The 13,800-nt window shown below is 41.6% G+C and overlaps 1 protein-coding gene across 1 annotated transcript in view; it reads left to right on the plus strand.

Moving 5' to 3' along the window:
- The window catches only part of LOC144769682 (myeloid cell surface antigen CD33-like), a 113,240-nt gene extending 102,462 nt beyond the window's left edge, over nt 1–10,778 (plus strand). The window contains exon 6 of the mRNA XM_078653874.1: nt 8,740–10,778. Within this exon, the coding sequence (XP_078510000.1) occupies nt 8,740–8,928 (189 nt within the window). The 3' untranslated portion in view covers nt 8,929–10,778. The remainder of the gene's footprint in view (nt 1–8,739) is intronic.
- Nucleotides 10,779–13,800: the final 3,022 nt, after the last annotated feature.

Below are 13,800 nucleotides of genomic sequence, written 5' to 3' on the forward strand. Positions count from 1 at the left end.
CTCAGCCACCCTCCTAGGGACTCCCCAGCTCCTGTCACTCTCAAACCAGACAGCCAATTCACCAACAGGCAAAGCACACAGAAAGGTCAGACAAGAGGACAGCCACTTTCTAAAAAGTGCTGTTCTCAAACACAGGATTTAAAAAACCACCTTTCCTAAAAGATGTTTTTTTAAATTCTGAGTTCAGGGATACCAGACTTGTATGTCCTATCTTGCTCCTATGGGAAGATATGCAGGTAACCACTGTAGCCAGCCTTCCCCATGATAGCCTATGGGCAAGATAGCCTTACAATAGTGAAAAACGAAAAATGGCTGTAATTCACTACCAGAACATGTCATCTGCACTAGTACATGCTCTACCTTTCACATACACTGCACCCTGCCCAAGGGGGTACCTTGGGCCTTCCATAGGGGTGACCAATGTGTACAGAAAGGTAAGTGTTAGGCCGGGTCAGTGGGGACACTGGCCAGGTTGGCATGGCAGTTCACAGACTGCACACAGGCACTGCAGTGGCAGGCCTGAGACACCATTTTAGGGCTACTCATGTGGGTGGCACAATCAGTGCTGCAGGCCCACTAGTAGCATTTAAATCACCAGCCCTGGCACACTCAGTGCACTTTACTAGGGACTTCTTGGTAATACAAATATGCCAATCATGGATAACCAATCACAATAACAATTTACAAAGAGAGCATATGCGCTTTAGCACTGATCAGCAGTGGTAAAGTACCCAGAGTCCTATTGCCAACAACCACAGTTCAGGAGAAACAAGCGAGGAAGAAGCAAAAAGTTAGGGGATAACCCTGCAAAAAGGGCCATTTCCAACATTACGCATACAAGGATTGACTGAAATCAAAATGTATGTATGTGTATGATTGGGAAAATGTGACTTATACTTCAGTATTAGCACGTGTTAGGAAGCCGAAAAAACAGTGTTATCGTGGCACCATATTGACATCTTGAGCAGAGATCAGCGGCGGTCTGGGGGCATGAAGTCCAATACAGATTACCAGGCACTGCTGACATCTTCCAACAAGGAGAAGAGGTGAACTCCTTACAGAAACCATATAAACATATTTTCAATTTCGTCTCTCAGCTGTTTACATTCAGAAGCCGTACCTTGTGTTATGTGTAGTCTGTTTGAAACAGCTGTTGACCAGCTCGCCCCCCCCCACTTGAAGTTTAATACACCTTGCCAGACACAGCTCGTACCTATGTTGTTTTGTTCCCCAGCACACTGTGGCTTGAGATATGAACAACAAAAGAAACTTGCTCCTCCTAAAAGGAGCTGTGAAACACATGCAGCTGGTTTCCTGCAGTGCTTTGGTGTGTGTGTGAATCTGAGTGGCAAAGTTAATAATGACAAACATCTGGAATCCTGAGGCCAAGGATCAGAGCTGAGGATACTGTATGATACAGGGAAGAAAATGGTTATCAGTTCACAAAGACATGTAAATGGTCTTTTAAAGAGCTTTGAAATAGTCCAGTAAGGATGAGATAAGACGCAGGACACTGCCCAGCAGAGCCCTCAGCAGCCCAAGAACACAAAGGGTGGGATAAAGGGGTCTCAGCAGTTACAGATTCGCCGGCTTCCTTGAATGAATGTCTCCTTGTGTAAGGCACTCCAATACATAGGGGTCGAGTTCACCTTATCTAAAAACAGCAACAAAAACAAAAGTGAAAGCCGTTTATGAAGCAGGACTGGAGAAAGCATCTGACACCTGAATTGTTAACCCCTTCGCTGCTGGCCCGTTTTCGCCGCTGTGCGGTAAACAAACGAACAGGGCGGGGCCGTGACGAACCCCAGCCGTCATCAGCACACGAGCACCGCGGAGCGTGACGGCTGGGGTTTGTCACCAGCATGCAGGGGGTTAATTATTGCGCTGGGTGGGAGGCCAACTCGGCAATGGGAAGGAGGGGCAACATAGAGGGAAGAAGCAAACAGATGATCGGAGAGAGAAGATGGTAGAGCCAACTACAAAACATGCTCTGCAGAGTGGCTCACAAAAAAAAATGCTCCAGAAATCACAAGCAGTGTAGGGACACAATAACCTGGGCCATGCTCTAGAGATGGGTCATATGCAAGAAGAGGGTAGTGCTGATGGCAGAGAGACCAGCAGGAAGCATGCAATTGAGATTGGCTTTAAAGCCCATCAGTGCTAAATAATGGTCCGCACTGAAGCCCATTAAGACTAAACAACATGTCTCGAAGAGGCAACGCATGTACTGTCGAGGCGAGACCTAAAAAAAAAAGAAAGGCATATCACATGCAAATACCACTCACCTTCCAGCAGGAAATTATAGAACTGTTTCACAAAGTGGCGTTAAGGGTAAAAATCCACTCTGCCTTTCACTAAAGTGACTGTGCTTCGACCTCTGAAGTTAGACAAGTGATTATGTAATGAGCAACTATCAGAACATTGGTAAGTTAAGGCACCGGCTAACGCTGATCCATTAGATTTTGTATTTTATTCAGGGGTTGATGGGGCAGAGTTCTGAAAGAATGTGTGACCTCATAACACTCCTATTTATCTACAAGTGTCCCTTAAGGCTTTTAACCCTCTCTGCTTGTATCCAGTGTGCGGGAACTTGATGCCAGGCCTGCACGCTCTCAGGCAACACTCACCTTGGTCTGAGCAAGCCTCACAACAATCTTCTGGGGCTCAAAGAAATTCTAAACTACTGCACACAACTGCAGTGACCTCATGAAGAGCCTATATGACATCATAGCATTATCTAATATAGCCCCCTTTAGTGCTAATGACTTCACAAACTCATTTACTGTAATACCTTTGTTAATCTGCTTAAACGTTATGCTGGCTATGCATGACCTCATTTAATAGTAAGTTGTTTTATATGTACCCTTTCCTATCACACTTTTTATAAGCTGTGTAAGTAACAGGAGTTACTTTTATCAAATTTAGGACCACTTTACAAGTGCCGGCTTGCTAACTCTGTCCCCCCAGAACCAATATCGAGAGCATCAGTAATTCTGGGGGGGTGCTGCTGGGATGTGTTGCTTGGTATTGTACGTGGGAAGATCAGGAACCTTGAGTATTGAAAAACTGTCAGATCAATCAGTAATGCTGGTCATAATTTCCAAGGTTATTCCTCATGTAATTCTTTGCCAAGAGTACAGAAAACTATGCACATGTAGGTCTAGTATTAAGATGTAAATGTGGGAGATCAACAGGTAGTAGTTTGAAAATAGAGAATATGAACAAGGAATTGGATAATTTTTCTCTTAGTGCATGTAGGACTTTTTCTAAGATAATGGAGTTGTCTTGTTAATGCACCATGCCTTTCACAGTACTCATGAACAGGAAAAAACAGCATCTCACGGCCCACACTAAGGGGCCCATTAGGATGTCGGCGATCCGCCCGACATCCTTGTCCGCCCGCCACCTGCTTCCCCCTGCCATATTACTATGGCAGGGGGGACCGCGGCAGGCGGAAACACCGTCCACCGTTTTTCCACCCCGGTCGCCTTGTGGCAGGGGCGGAAAAGGGTTTATATGGTGGCGGTGTCTATCAGACACTGCCAGCCATATTAGCATGGGCTTTGGGAGATGCCTTTACGTGGTGGCAATGCCGCCACAAGTTGGTCTTGCACTAAAAAGTACTCATTTAGCAGAGTAACTGGGACTACACAATAATTGAGTTCTAGATCAGAGAAAGGTTAAAAGGATTTATTTTAAAAAAAAAAACTCAAAAGCAAGTGGAACAGAATGAAGGCCATTAACTCTCTAAAGCAAAGTAAAGAGTAGTCCGAATCTAAAAAAAATATAAGTCCCAAGTGAGCAGCAAAAAAATCAAAAGGTAATAAAGCAGCATTCATATGTAGAAAGGGAAGCTCTTCAAAATAGCTGTCTTACCCAAAACACCAAGGGGATCATATACACAATCGCTGTGTAACAAATTAGAGAAATAGCAGAATCATCATTCACATAAATTAATAAGACTAGCTCCCGTAATGGAACTACAACCGAAGGGATTTATAATTGCTATAGTTAGCAGCACTAGGAAGTTAATTCAACAGAAAAACTCATTACATCAGTTTGTCTTTGCTCTGCAGAGCTTGTGAAGAGAGGATGTGACAGGGGCAGGAGATGGAAGAGGTGAATACAGGAGTGAATGACAAAACAGCATCAGAACAGCATCCCTTTGATCCAATATGACCTTTTCTTAACTGCTTCCGTGCTCATGATGGCTCCCGGCCGTCATGAGTCATGGTAGGTGTGTGCTCATGACTCCCGGGAGCCGTCCGAACACTGCCGTTCGGGCCCGTGCGCAATGAATTCGCTGCCTGTGTGGGCGAACTAATTAGTGGACGGAGTTCGGATGGCTCCCCGCCATCATGAGCACACACCGCGGCGCCAGGCCCAGCCCTGCCCCCTGCGCCTCCGCGAAATTCACGCTGCGGTGAAGGGGTTAAATAGGTGGCACAACTAAATTACATTATTTATGATTTTAAACTTGTTTCAACCGTAATCATGTGAGTTCAGCAGTTTTTTAATTGGAATCCAACATAAAAATTATTATTCACTGCTATAATTTATACATGAAATTATTAACACAGGGAAATGCTACGACAATGGTCTAGTAGTGAATAGTGAATTTACAATTTTCCCAAATGGAGAGTTGGCGTGTAGCTTTAATTTATAGACTGACGACCAGCAAAACAGGCCTTGTTAACCTAATACTTGAAACAATAGTGGCCCATGCCCTGGCCTCTGAGAATTTCATCCTCCTGGGTGATTTCAATTATCATGGAGAACTCTCTGGAGATCCAGAGACTGGTCTCCTAATTGGCACAATGGAAAGCTTGGGTCTCACACAAAGAGTCAAGGGCCCCACTCATCGTGCAGGCCACTCTCTTGACCTAATCTTTACCAGTTGTCCTAAAATTCATATGGAAGATCCTCTCCCCATGATATGGACGGACCATTATCTTTTAAAGTTTAGTTTTTCGTATAATATTTTAGTTCCCCCCGTGAACAATGTCAGAGTGCGGATTCGCCCATGGCATAAACTTACACCGCAAGTATTCCAAGCCCATTTTAAACCTGGAGATTGCCCTTTTTCTTCTTTAGAGCAAATGGTAACCAATTTGGAGTCCTCTATACTACAAGCTTTAGACCAAGCCATTCCGGAAACTACAGTTAAAGTAAAATCGACAGCATCTCCATGGTTTACGGCCAGTTTAAAAAACGAAAAACTGGCTAGTAGAGCTGCGGAACGACACTGGCGGACATCTAGAATGGAAATGGACAAAGCTAAGTACAAGCGGCTCCATCTCAGCTATATGAAAAATATAAAAATAGCGAAAAAGACTTACCTGTCGCAGCGAATAAACACTGCGGCGAGTTCTAGTAAGGAGCTATATAAGATATTAAAGGAATTCACGTCCCCTCGCGTTGAGAACTCTTTGTTTAGCCCTTCTATAGAATGGGTTGAGTCAATGGCGAATTTCTTTGAGAATAAAATCAAAAACATATATTCTGCCTTCCCTATTTCAGACTCGAATCAACCCCCGTTATATATGAATCCGGTAACGTCCTTGCCGGAGGGGGCTTGCAGCCAAGCCTTCCATTTGACTGAATTTGCCCCCATCACCGTTGATGAAACCCTGAAAGGCCTTAGTAAAATAAAATCAGGATCGCCTATGGACCCATTCCCTCCCCGCCGTTGTACAAAAATAATGCCCCTGCTTGCAGAACTCCTTACAGCCATATTCAATGCTTCGCTCGAGCAAGCGCACGTCCCCACTAAATGGAAGCACGCCCAAGTAAAGCCCATTCTGAAGAAACCCTCGGATGATCCGACTCTACCGTCCCATTATCGGCCAATATCGCTGTTACCTTTCTTTGGTAAAGTGTTGGAGCTTCTTATTAACAACCGGCTGACGGCCTATATTGAAGCGTGTGGTGCTCTTGACCCCTCTCAGTCTGGTTTTCGGGCCGCCCACAGTACTGAGACGGCTGTCGTTGAGATAGTGGATAACATCAGACTTGCGGTGGATGGGGGCAATTCGGCCATCCTCATCCTCCTGGATCTCTCCGCGGCCTTTGACACCATTTCCCACGGCATTTTGAAACATCAGCTGTGCGAGATAGGTGTCAGAGGGGGGGCCCTGGGGTGGATTGAGGACTACCTCACCGACCGCCTCACCACCGTTAAAGTCGATTCCCTGGTCTCCGGCAGTCGCTCCGTGACTGTGGGGGTGCCCCAAGGGTCGATTTTGAGCCCGCTGCTCTTCAACCTATACCTGACTCCTCTGGCTAAAATTAATAAATCATTTGGCTTTAAAACTGTGTCATATGCTGATGACACCCAGCTGCTGATCACGTGCAGTGCAGATTCCACTGACACCTGCACTCGCTTTAAAAACTGCATGGTTGAGATCAGCAGCTGGATGCGAGATAACAAGCTCCAACTAAACGTTGATAAGACAGAAATCATCCTGTTTGGCAAGGCTGAGAAGTGCTGGACCCGGGAATGGTGGCCCGCCGAATTGGGGATATGCCCCACCCCCAAGACGGCCGTCCGCAACCTGGGAATAATTATTGACAGCACTCTGTCCATGAAAAATCATGTAGCCAAGATGACGGGCACCTGCTACGGAATAATGCGCCGCCTCAGGAAAATCTTTAGGTGGCTCCCCATTGAGGCAAGAATACCTTTGGTGCAGGGCCTTATCATTAGTCGTCTTGACTATGGTAACGCCCTGTACCATGGCCTGAACGGGGATTTACTGGCAAAGCTGCAGATTCTGCAGAATACTGCCGCCAGACTAGTGTTGGACATGCCACCTAGGACTGCTTCTTCGCCGTGTCTGGAAAAGTTGCACTGGCTTCCCTTCCAGCAAAGGAGCCAATTTAAGATCTTGAGCTTGGCCCACAACGCACTATACAGTAAAGGGTCTCGCTACCTTAAAAAAAAACGTACTTGGTATGTTCAGAAAAGACCCTTAAGGTCTGGCAATAAGTTTCTGCTGACACAACCCCGCGTGTGTTCCTTCAGGTACGGCCAACGCTCGTTCTCCTACCTTGCCCCCACACTCTGGAATAAATTGCCCACTTACCTACTTTCCATCGTGGAGCACCAGAAATTCCGTAAAGCACTGAAAACCTGGCTTTTTCCAAGTAGGACCCCCTGTGTTGTTTAATCTCTTTTTTTCCTCTGTTTGTCATCCTCTTTCCAGTTCCTTGTTCTGCAAGCGCCTTGAGACCTTACGGTGATAAGTTGCGCTATATAAGAAACTCTGACAGTGACATAGTAGAGGATGTACTGTAGCTATCTTGAGGTATTGTCTGCTCAAAAGTAGTGGACAGCTCTATTGGGTTTATAATTGGCAGAACCAAGACCAACAATTGTTTACGTTTCCCTATGGTCTTAATTTTAGACCAGAGGGGATTGTTGAGAAAGATTAGTCCCTCCAGATGAGCTGACGAGTTTGTTAGCAATTGTTAAATCAAACTGAACCAAGGCATGGCCAGAAAGGTCATTTGAAAACGCCCCATCCAGAGGAAACAAGTCTATTTCAACCAATTTCAGTTGGTTCCCCAAAACACTTCCATGACTTCCATGACTGAGCCAGAAGGACCTCTTTACAGTAAACACATCAAGACAATCTGATTTCCCACACAGAGTTTGTCTGTGTTGGATTCTGGCCAGGAATTAAGCACAAGAGTAATCTTTCAAGGAGGGGAACTAGAGTTAGGTGTCCTTGGTGACACTGTCATTTGTGTCAGAAGTGATGAGACAAAAACACACACCTCTCAGTGGTTGCAATCTTGTTTTAATTGACTTGGTTCTTTGCCTAGCATGGCAATATGCCAGCCTATTAGCTCTCCAGTAAGTAGAGCATGCCTGCTGCATATGCTCACCCACATGACATTTTTTAGCATGCCTTCTGTATTGGGTCCAGACATCTTGAGACCTAATCACAAATGATAATTTGCACATGTAGATTTGCTTGTGCGTAAACTTACTACTACACCTTGTAGTAACTTTACATTTTGGTGCCATTCACCATTTCATAGTGCATGTTTTCTTTAAGTTGCAAAATTGCTTGTCTCAACACCCTAAAGGGGATTGAGTCAGTTAGAAATGGATTTACAAGTGTAAAGTTACTACTAGAAACTTTTTTGCATGTAGAGATTTGTCATTGCCACTTCAGCAAAGATCTCCATTTTGTAATGAATGAGAGCAGTAATAAGGCTTAATAATAATTCATGTCATTTATGTACACTTCAAATTGTAGATTTATTTTCATTGCTTACATGTACAACAATGATACTGCTAGAAAAGTTTGTTAACCTAAATTGCGTGAAGAAAGCAGCTGATGTGCGAAACAAGGGATAGCATGTTTTCAAATGTAGATAGTGTAGACCAACATGATGCTCTTTAGGATGATGTAACAAGTGAGTTACCAATCTGTCGATTAATAAAAAGCAGCCTCATGCAGAATTTATAGAGGGAAATAAACAAAATCATGGTCATAACTGCAGTCTAATGAACACATTGTGACGCATACAGTCTAATTGTGTGCACATTAATTTCACAACATATTTACAAGGTTTGATGTACTGTTAATGATTTATTAAAACGTTTAAAAAAATGAAGAGTCGTGAGAACTTCCTGGTTTTAGAGCTTTATTATTGCTTCCAGTTATACATCTTTGTCCCCATAATTAACTTGCTGCTCTTTCCCCCACTTTTCTGTATTCTCTGTAGGGTCCCAGGACTGAAAACAGTCCACCTTCTGGTGCCAATGCAAGAGACTCTAAAGATGAAGATATGTATGCGAATTTCAGAAATGACAACATTCAATATGCGTCCATACGCTTCTCCAGAGCCAAGCCGGAAAGCAAACCAAGACCACTTCCAGAAGAGAGCTTATATTCAGAGGTCAAAGTCGGCTAGCTGATGGGGTTTCCTAATTTATTGGTCCAAGAAACTGTATATTTTCTCTGTTTCCAGTAACATATGAATGGTTTCCTGTACATGCAGCCACATGCCAAGATATGCCTGTGCTTCTTGAGGAATGCTAGCAAGCACCTGTTACTCCAGTGATGATGTGGTCGGTACTACTTATGATGGTGATAATCTGCTGGATGCAGTGAAATCGGACCTACTGACTTTTAATGTCTACAATCATGATAGACTCTGTTGCTTAGACTAGAGTAATCTTGCTCATTAGTAAATCTCTGTGTTGGTGATAGAGCCTGAAATTTCTCAAGAAGGCATCCAATGGATTATAGCATGCCAAGTGGAAATGGGGCTGTGAAGGTTTCTAAAAGAGTGAAAATCCTTTTAAGTAATCAAATACCATTAACCAAAGTCTCTTGGAACATGAGCCATGAAGCAGATACTGATCTACTGAAGAATCAACATGGACCTAAGCTTCTTGAAGCAAATTTAATGCAAGAAGTTGGGGTGGGTAGCAGCAACATTGCATTTTATTTTACCGCTAAGGCTTGCATTTTGGGTGCGGACTTCTGAGGTGCTTGCTGAGGTTACAGTGTCATTGTGTCCACATTTTGGCCAGTGACGTACATCTCACATTGTAGTGGAACACTATAGACTGGATATTTTCATATTTGTTAAGCTTTATTAGTGAAGACCTACCTATGATGCACCACTCCTTTAAAGGCCAAAAATGCTTCTGAACTCATAAAAAAAGTTCTACTCGACAGAGTTGTGTCCCTCAGGAGAAAGCAATGGTCAAGAAAACATCAGCTTAAAACTGGTATTAAGTATTGGCAAATTTATATTCAAATGTACTCACTTAGTCATCTGAAACCAATAATAGGTAATTCTTTCATGCCACCAATGTATAACTCTGAGCAGAAAAACATTCTTCTTTATTGGTGTCTATGAGCAGCAGTGAAGTGTTGATTTCAAATGGACCTTTAATGCACTTAAGTAGTTGTCAAAGCCACGGTCTACTACAACCCAGTCTGGGCCTGATCCCACTTTTTGCCTAATCTAATTTTTGTTTTTGAATTTAAAGTGATTTCAAAACAAGTTGCAAGTAGGCGGCTGCTACTGTGGGGCAATTAGATCTGAACAGCAAAGATTTGAAGATACATTGTTAGCACATGAAACGTTATACTGGGCTATGACTTGCACACATTTACCGGCTCCTAATAATGTGCAGGCTACTAGCCATAAAATACTGGGGTGCAATCTGCTCTTACTATGCATAGTCAAACAATAGAGAGAATTTTGCTTGAAATAAGAGATAATAAGAATTTACAATTCCAAAAGATCCTCTCTACAACACGAGAAGCTGGAAAACCATTCTTGCTGAACAAACCTACATTTTGTGGGTGTAATAGAGGAAAAAGAAAAGAAAGGAGAGTAATTCAACTCAATAGGAACTTGATTTAAAAATAGATGACCTCTTAATAGGGTCCCAGGTCAACAAATGCCACAGGTCAAATATTAACTCACCATCTTAGTGAACTTTGCTGATTACTGGACTAAAGAATAAATTCTGGCCAAGGATATTTTAAACAAATATGTTGGGGCACCCGAAGAATTCGAGTTTCTGTTTCATTCCGACATTACTATTGCTAGGAAAGAATTTAAGGAGATGTTAAAATAATTCAAAGCAGCAGGTGCCTAACCTTATCTCTTTCAACAATCAAAATTGAAAATTTTACATGAAGTTCGTTTCCAGAGGCTTATGACTTTAGCACCAGAATACCCTCCTGGGTGATAGTGAACTCTACATACGGCCATATTATAGCATAAATTAACATAACATTCTAAAGAAATCTTAAAAATGAAAAACATTGATGGTCTTTTTCAACATATTGAAATGTTTGATTTTAGTGCTCTCCCTGCTACATTTAATTATTCTAAATGTCACACTTTGATAGCGATTTCTGGGTAAAAGCATTAGGTGCTGTGGGTGTACCTGATTTACAGATGGATTCTTTTATGGGGGATTGATTTATTGATGCATTCATTACGTTTTTATTGATATACTCAGTAAAGGTTTTGGTGATTTTTGATGTTTTTAGGTAGCCCAGTGCCTGACAGGCAATGGGTGCTCTTTTTCTATTAAGTTTGGCACTCAGGGTGCTACTACGTGGCACCTTCAATATGGGTTGGGTTTTGATCTAAGGGTAATGATGGAAAATTGCCTTTTAGAAGCAACACAAAGGAAGGGTTGATTTCCAGAGAGCTTCGTTGGGAGGGCGGTCACTAGGTGCTAAACAAAAATATGTTTTTTTTAAAACATTTCCTTGAGGTGGTGTTTGGAAAGAGCTGATATATCTGTATTGGATGTTTGGAGTTATTAATATCATAGCTTGTAATATAAATGGAGAGACCCACCTTTATCCAACAATCCAAATATGTTTGACCTTTTTTTATTTTTTTCATACAATTTTTATGGCAGCAGGTCCTGCTTATAGGGGTATTTTTATTTTTACATGGGAATGTAACTGGTAGTTCATTCATGAATATGGCTTTGGATAATGCAACACTTTATTCAAAACAGCTTAAATGTATTAACTACTATGGCCCTATTGATGATCGCATGCTTCTATTGCAGCAGAGTCACAATTAACAATGCATTTCTCAGGTCCCTGAACTGGATGCTTTGTATAGAGACTTAAGATTGTATACATGTTGGGCATCTTAGCAATGCGCTATCAAGACAACATCAATGCTTTTCTGAGCAATTAGTAGCACCTACATCCTAGAATTCTTTCTAATATATCAATCTCTGCAAAGAAAAATCTCTTGTATTGTGGCAAATGGTTTCTCAGTTCATTCTCTATTCACTGTAGAAATACAGGTTGCTTATGATTTCATTCCAACTCCTAGATGGATTTTTTAGAAAGCATCAGTTCATCTCCCTAAATTGTCACAAGAATCATTGCTCTCTCCCATTACATGAGATCAAAAACGTTTTGAATACAATGGGAAAATATGAAACCAGTGGTAGTGATGGCATTTCCGTTAAGGTATATAAAGAGTTCTTCCAGGGCCGGCCTAAGGCATGTGCAAGCTGTGCACCTGCACAGGTCCGCCAAACCCCAGGGGCCGCCACGCCAATATATATCCTTAGATACATATTTGCGTGGCGGCCCCTGGCAGGGATTTGGCGCCCACGGGCCCCCTACCTACACTACCTGCTCAGGGCCTCCGTGAGCCTAGAGCCGGCCCTGGTTCTTCCCTCAACTCCAAGATGTTCTGATTGAACTTTTCAACTAATTGTGGGGTTTAAATAAGAGCATCATTGTTTGATGCTATAGTGGTGCAACTTTATAAAAAAAAGAGTAAATAATTCCTTTTTACAGGCCAATTTGTCTGGTTAATGCCAATCAGAAGCTATTCACTAAAATATTGGCCTGCTGCATCATTCCCACTGCTTCATAACAACCAAAATGGTTTGTCTCCTCAAAGATCTATTTCAATTAACCTACATTTTCTGATTCAGACAACCGTTTAAAAATAATTCTAATGCCGCAGTCACCATGATCCATGCCAATAAAGCTTCTGATTTAGTCACTTGGTTTGCAGTTTTTCATATTCTTAAATTTTTTATTTTCCTCGTCAATGTATGCACCTTTTTAAAAATGTATATACTCAGATGTTTCTGCTGGGACCCTCATGAATTAAAAAGGGTTGGAGAGAATAAACATTTCTTAGGGTACTAACCAGGGATGTCCCAGGTCCCCTCTTCGTTCACCTTTTTTTATTGATCGCTTAATGACTATGATTGATTTGTGATGATGAGCTAATTTCATCTCCTTCCTCTAGCATATCAAAATTAAAAATGTTTTGCTGATGATATAATGCGAAGGGGAAGCAATATAAGTAAATATTTCACATTGATAGGTAATTATAATATCGATGATAGTAAGTCTTAGAATCTTACATTTAATGTAACATCGCTTGATCCTCCACAATGAATGGGGTCATTTTCTTCTAACAGTTCAATTAGATATTTAGAGATTCTTGTTGCTTCCGATTATTTGGATGTATTTAAGTTAAATTATGGATCGGCCTTGAATAAAGTATGTAGGGTTTTCGAGCAATGGCAACAAATTCTATTAAGGGAAGGGTTGCCCTCGCTAAGATGCCTATCCTACCACTATTTCTTTTTGATTTTCGTATGTCCCAATAAACAAAAGACTATTTTCTAATTGACATTATTTTTTAATGTTACTTCACAAAACATTATTTAAATCAAATTGATATTATGATTTGAAATGTTATCTGGGGCAACTAATATACCCATATCTCAATCAAAAATTGCAATTATTTATGGAGCAGAGGGGCCTTGATTTACCTCATGTAAAACTTTATTATCAAGCTAAGCTATTAGATAACATGTCTGCCCCTTATTTATTTACCTATTTATTTTATGATAATTATTTTCTTGATTTGATGATCAAGAAATTAGTGATCCACCAGCGTGTCTTTCTGAAAACATCAAAATGTCTGAAGAAAACTAAATACAAGATTATATATGCTTTGATATTTCATAAATCGGAGCTTCAGCTCAAATATAAGATCCCAGTTTGCCATGAATTCATCTCTTTGGTTGATTTTCCACATTGCGATTTGGTTTTGTCCAGCAAAACAATTAAGAGCTAGAATTTAATTTAATTTCATTTCATTTTAAATGATTCCTAGTAGACATGGGAACTGTTATAATGTATGACCAGGCTGTGGTTCAGCTGCATTCTCTTTTATGGGGATTGAAGGTGCACTCCTTCTTTTGAACAAATTAACTGATATCTTTATATCTTATATTAATGGTGCTACAGT

Source organism: Lissotriton helveticus, chromosome 7 (genome assembly GCF_964261635.1).
Source record: "Lissotriton helveticus chromosome 7, aLisHel1.1, whole genome shotgun sequence".
Classification (NCBI taxonomy): Eukaryota; Metazoa; Chordata; class Amphibia; order Caudata; family Salamandridae; genus Lissotriton; species Lissotriton helveticus.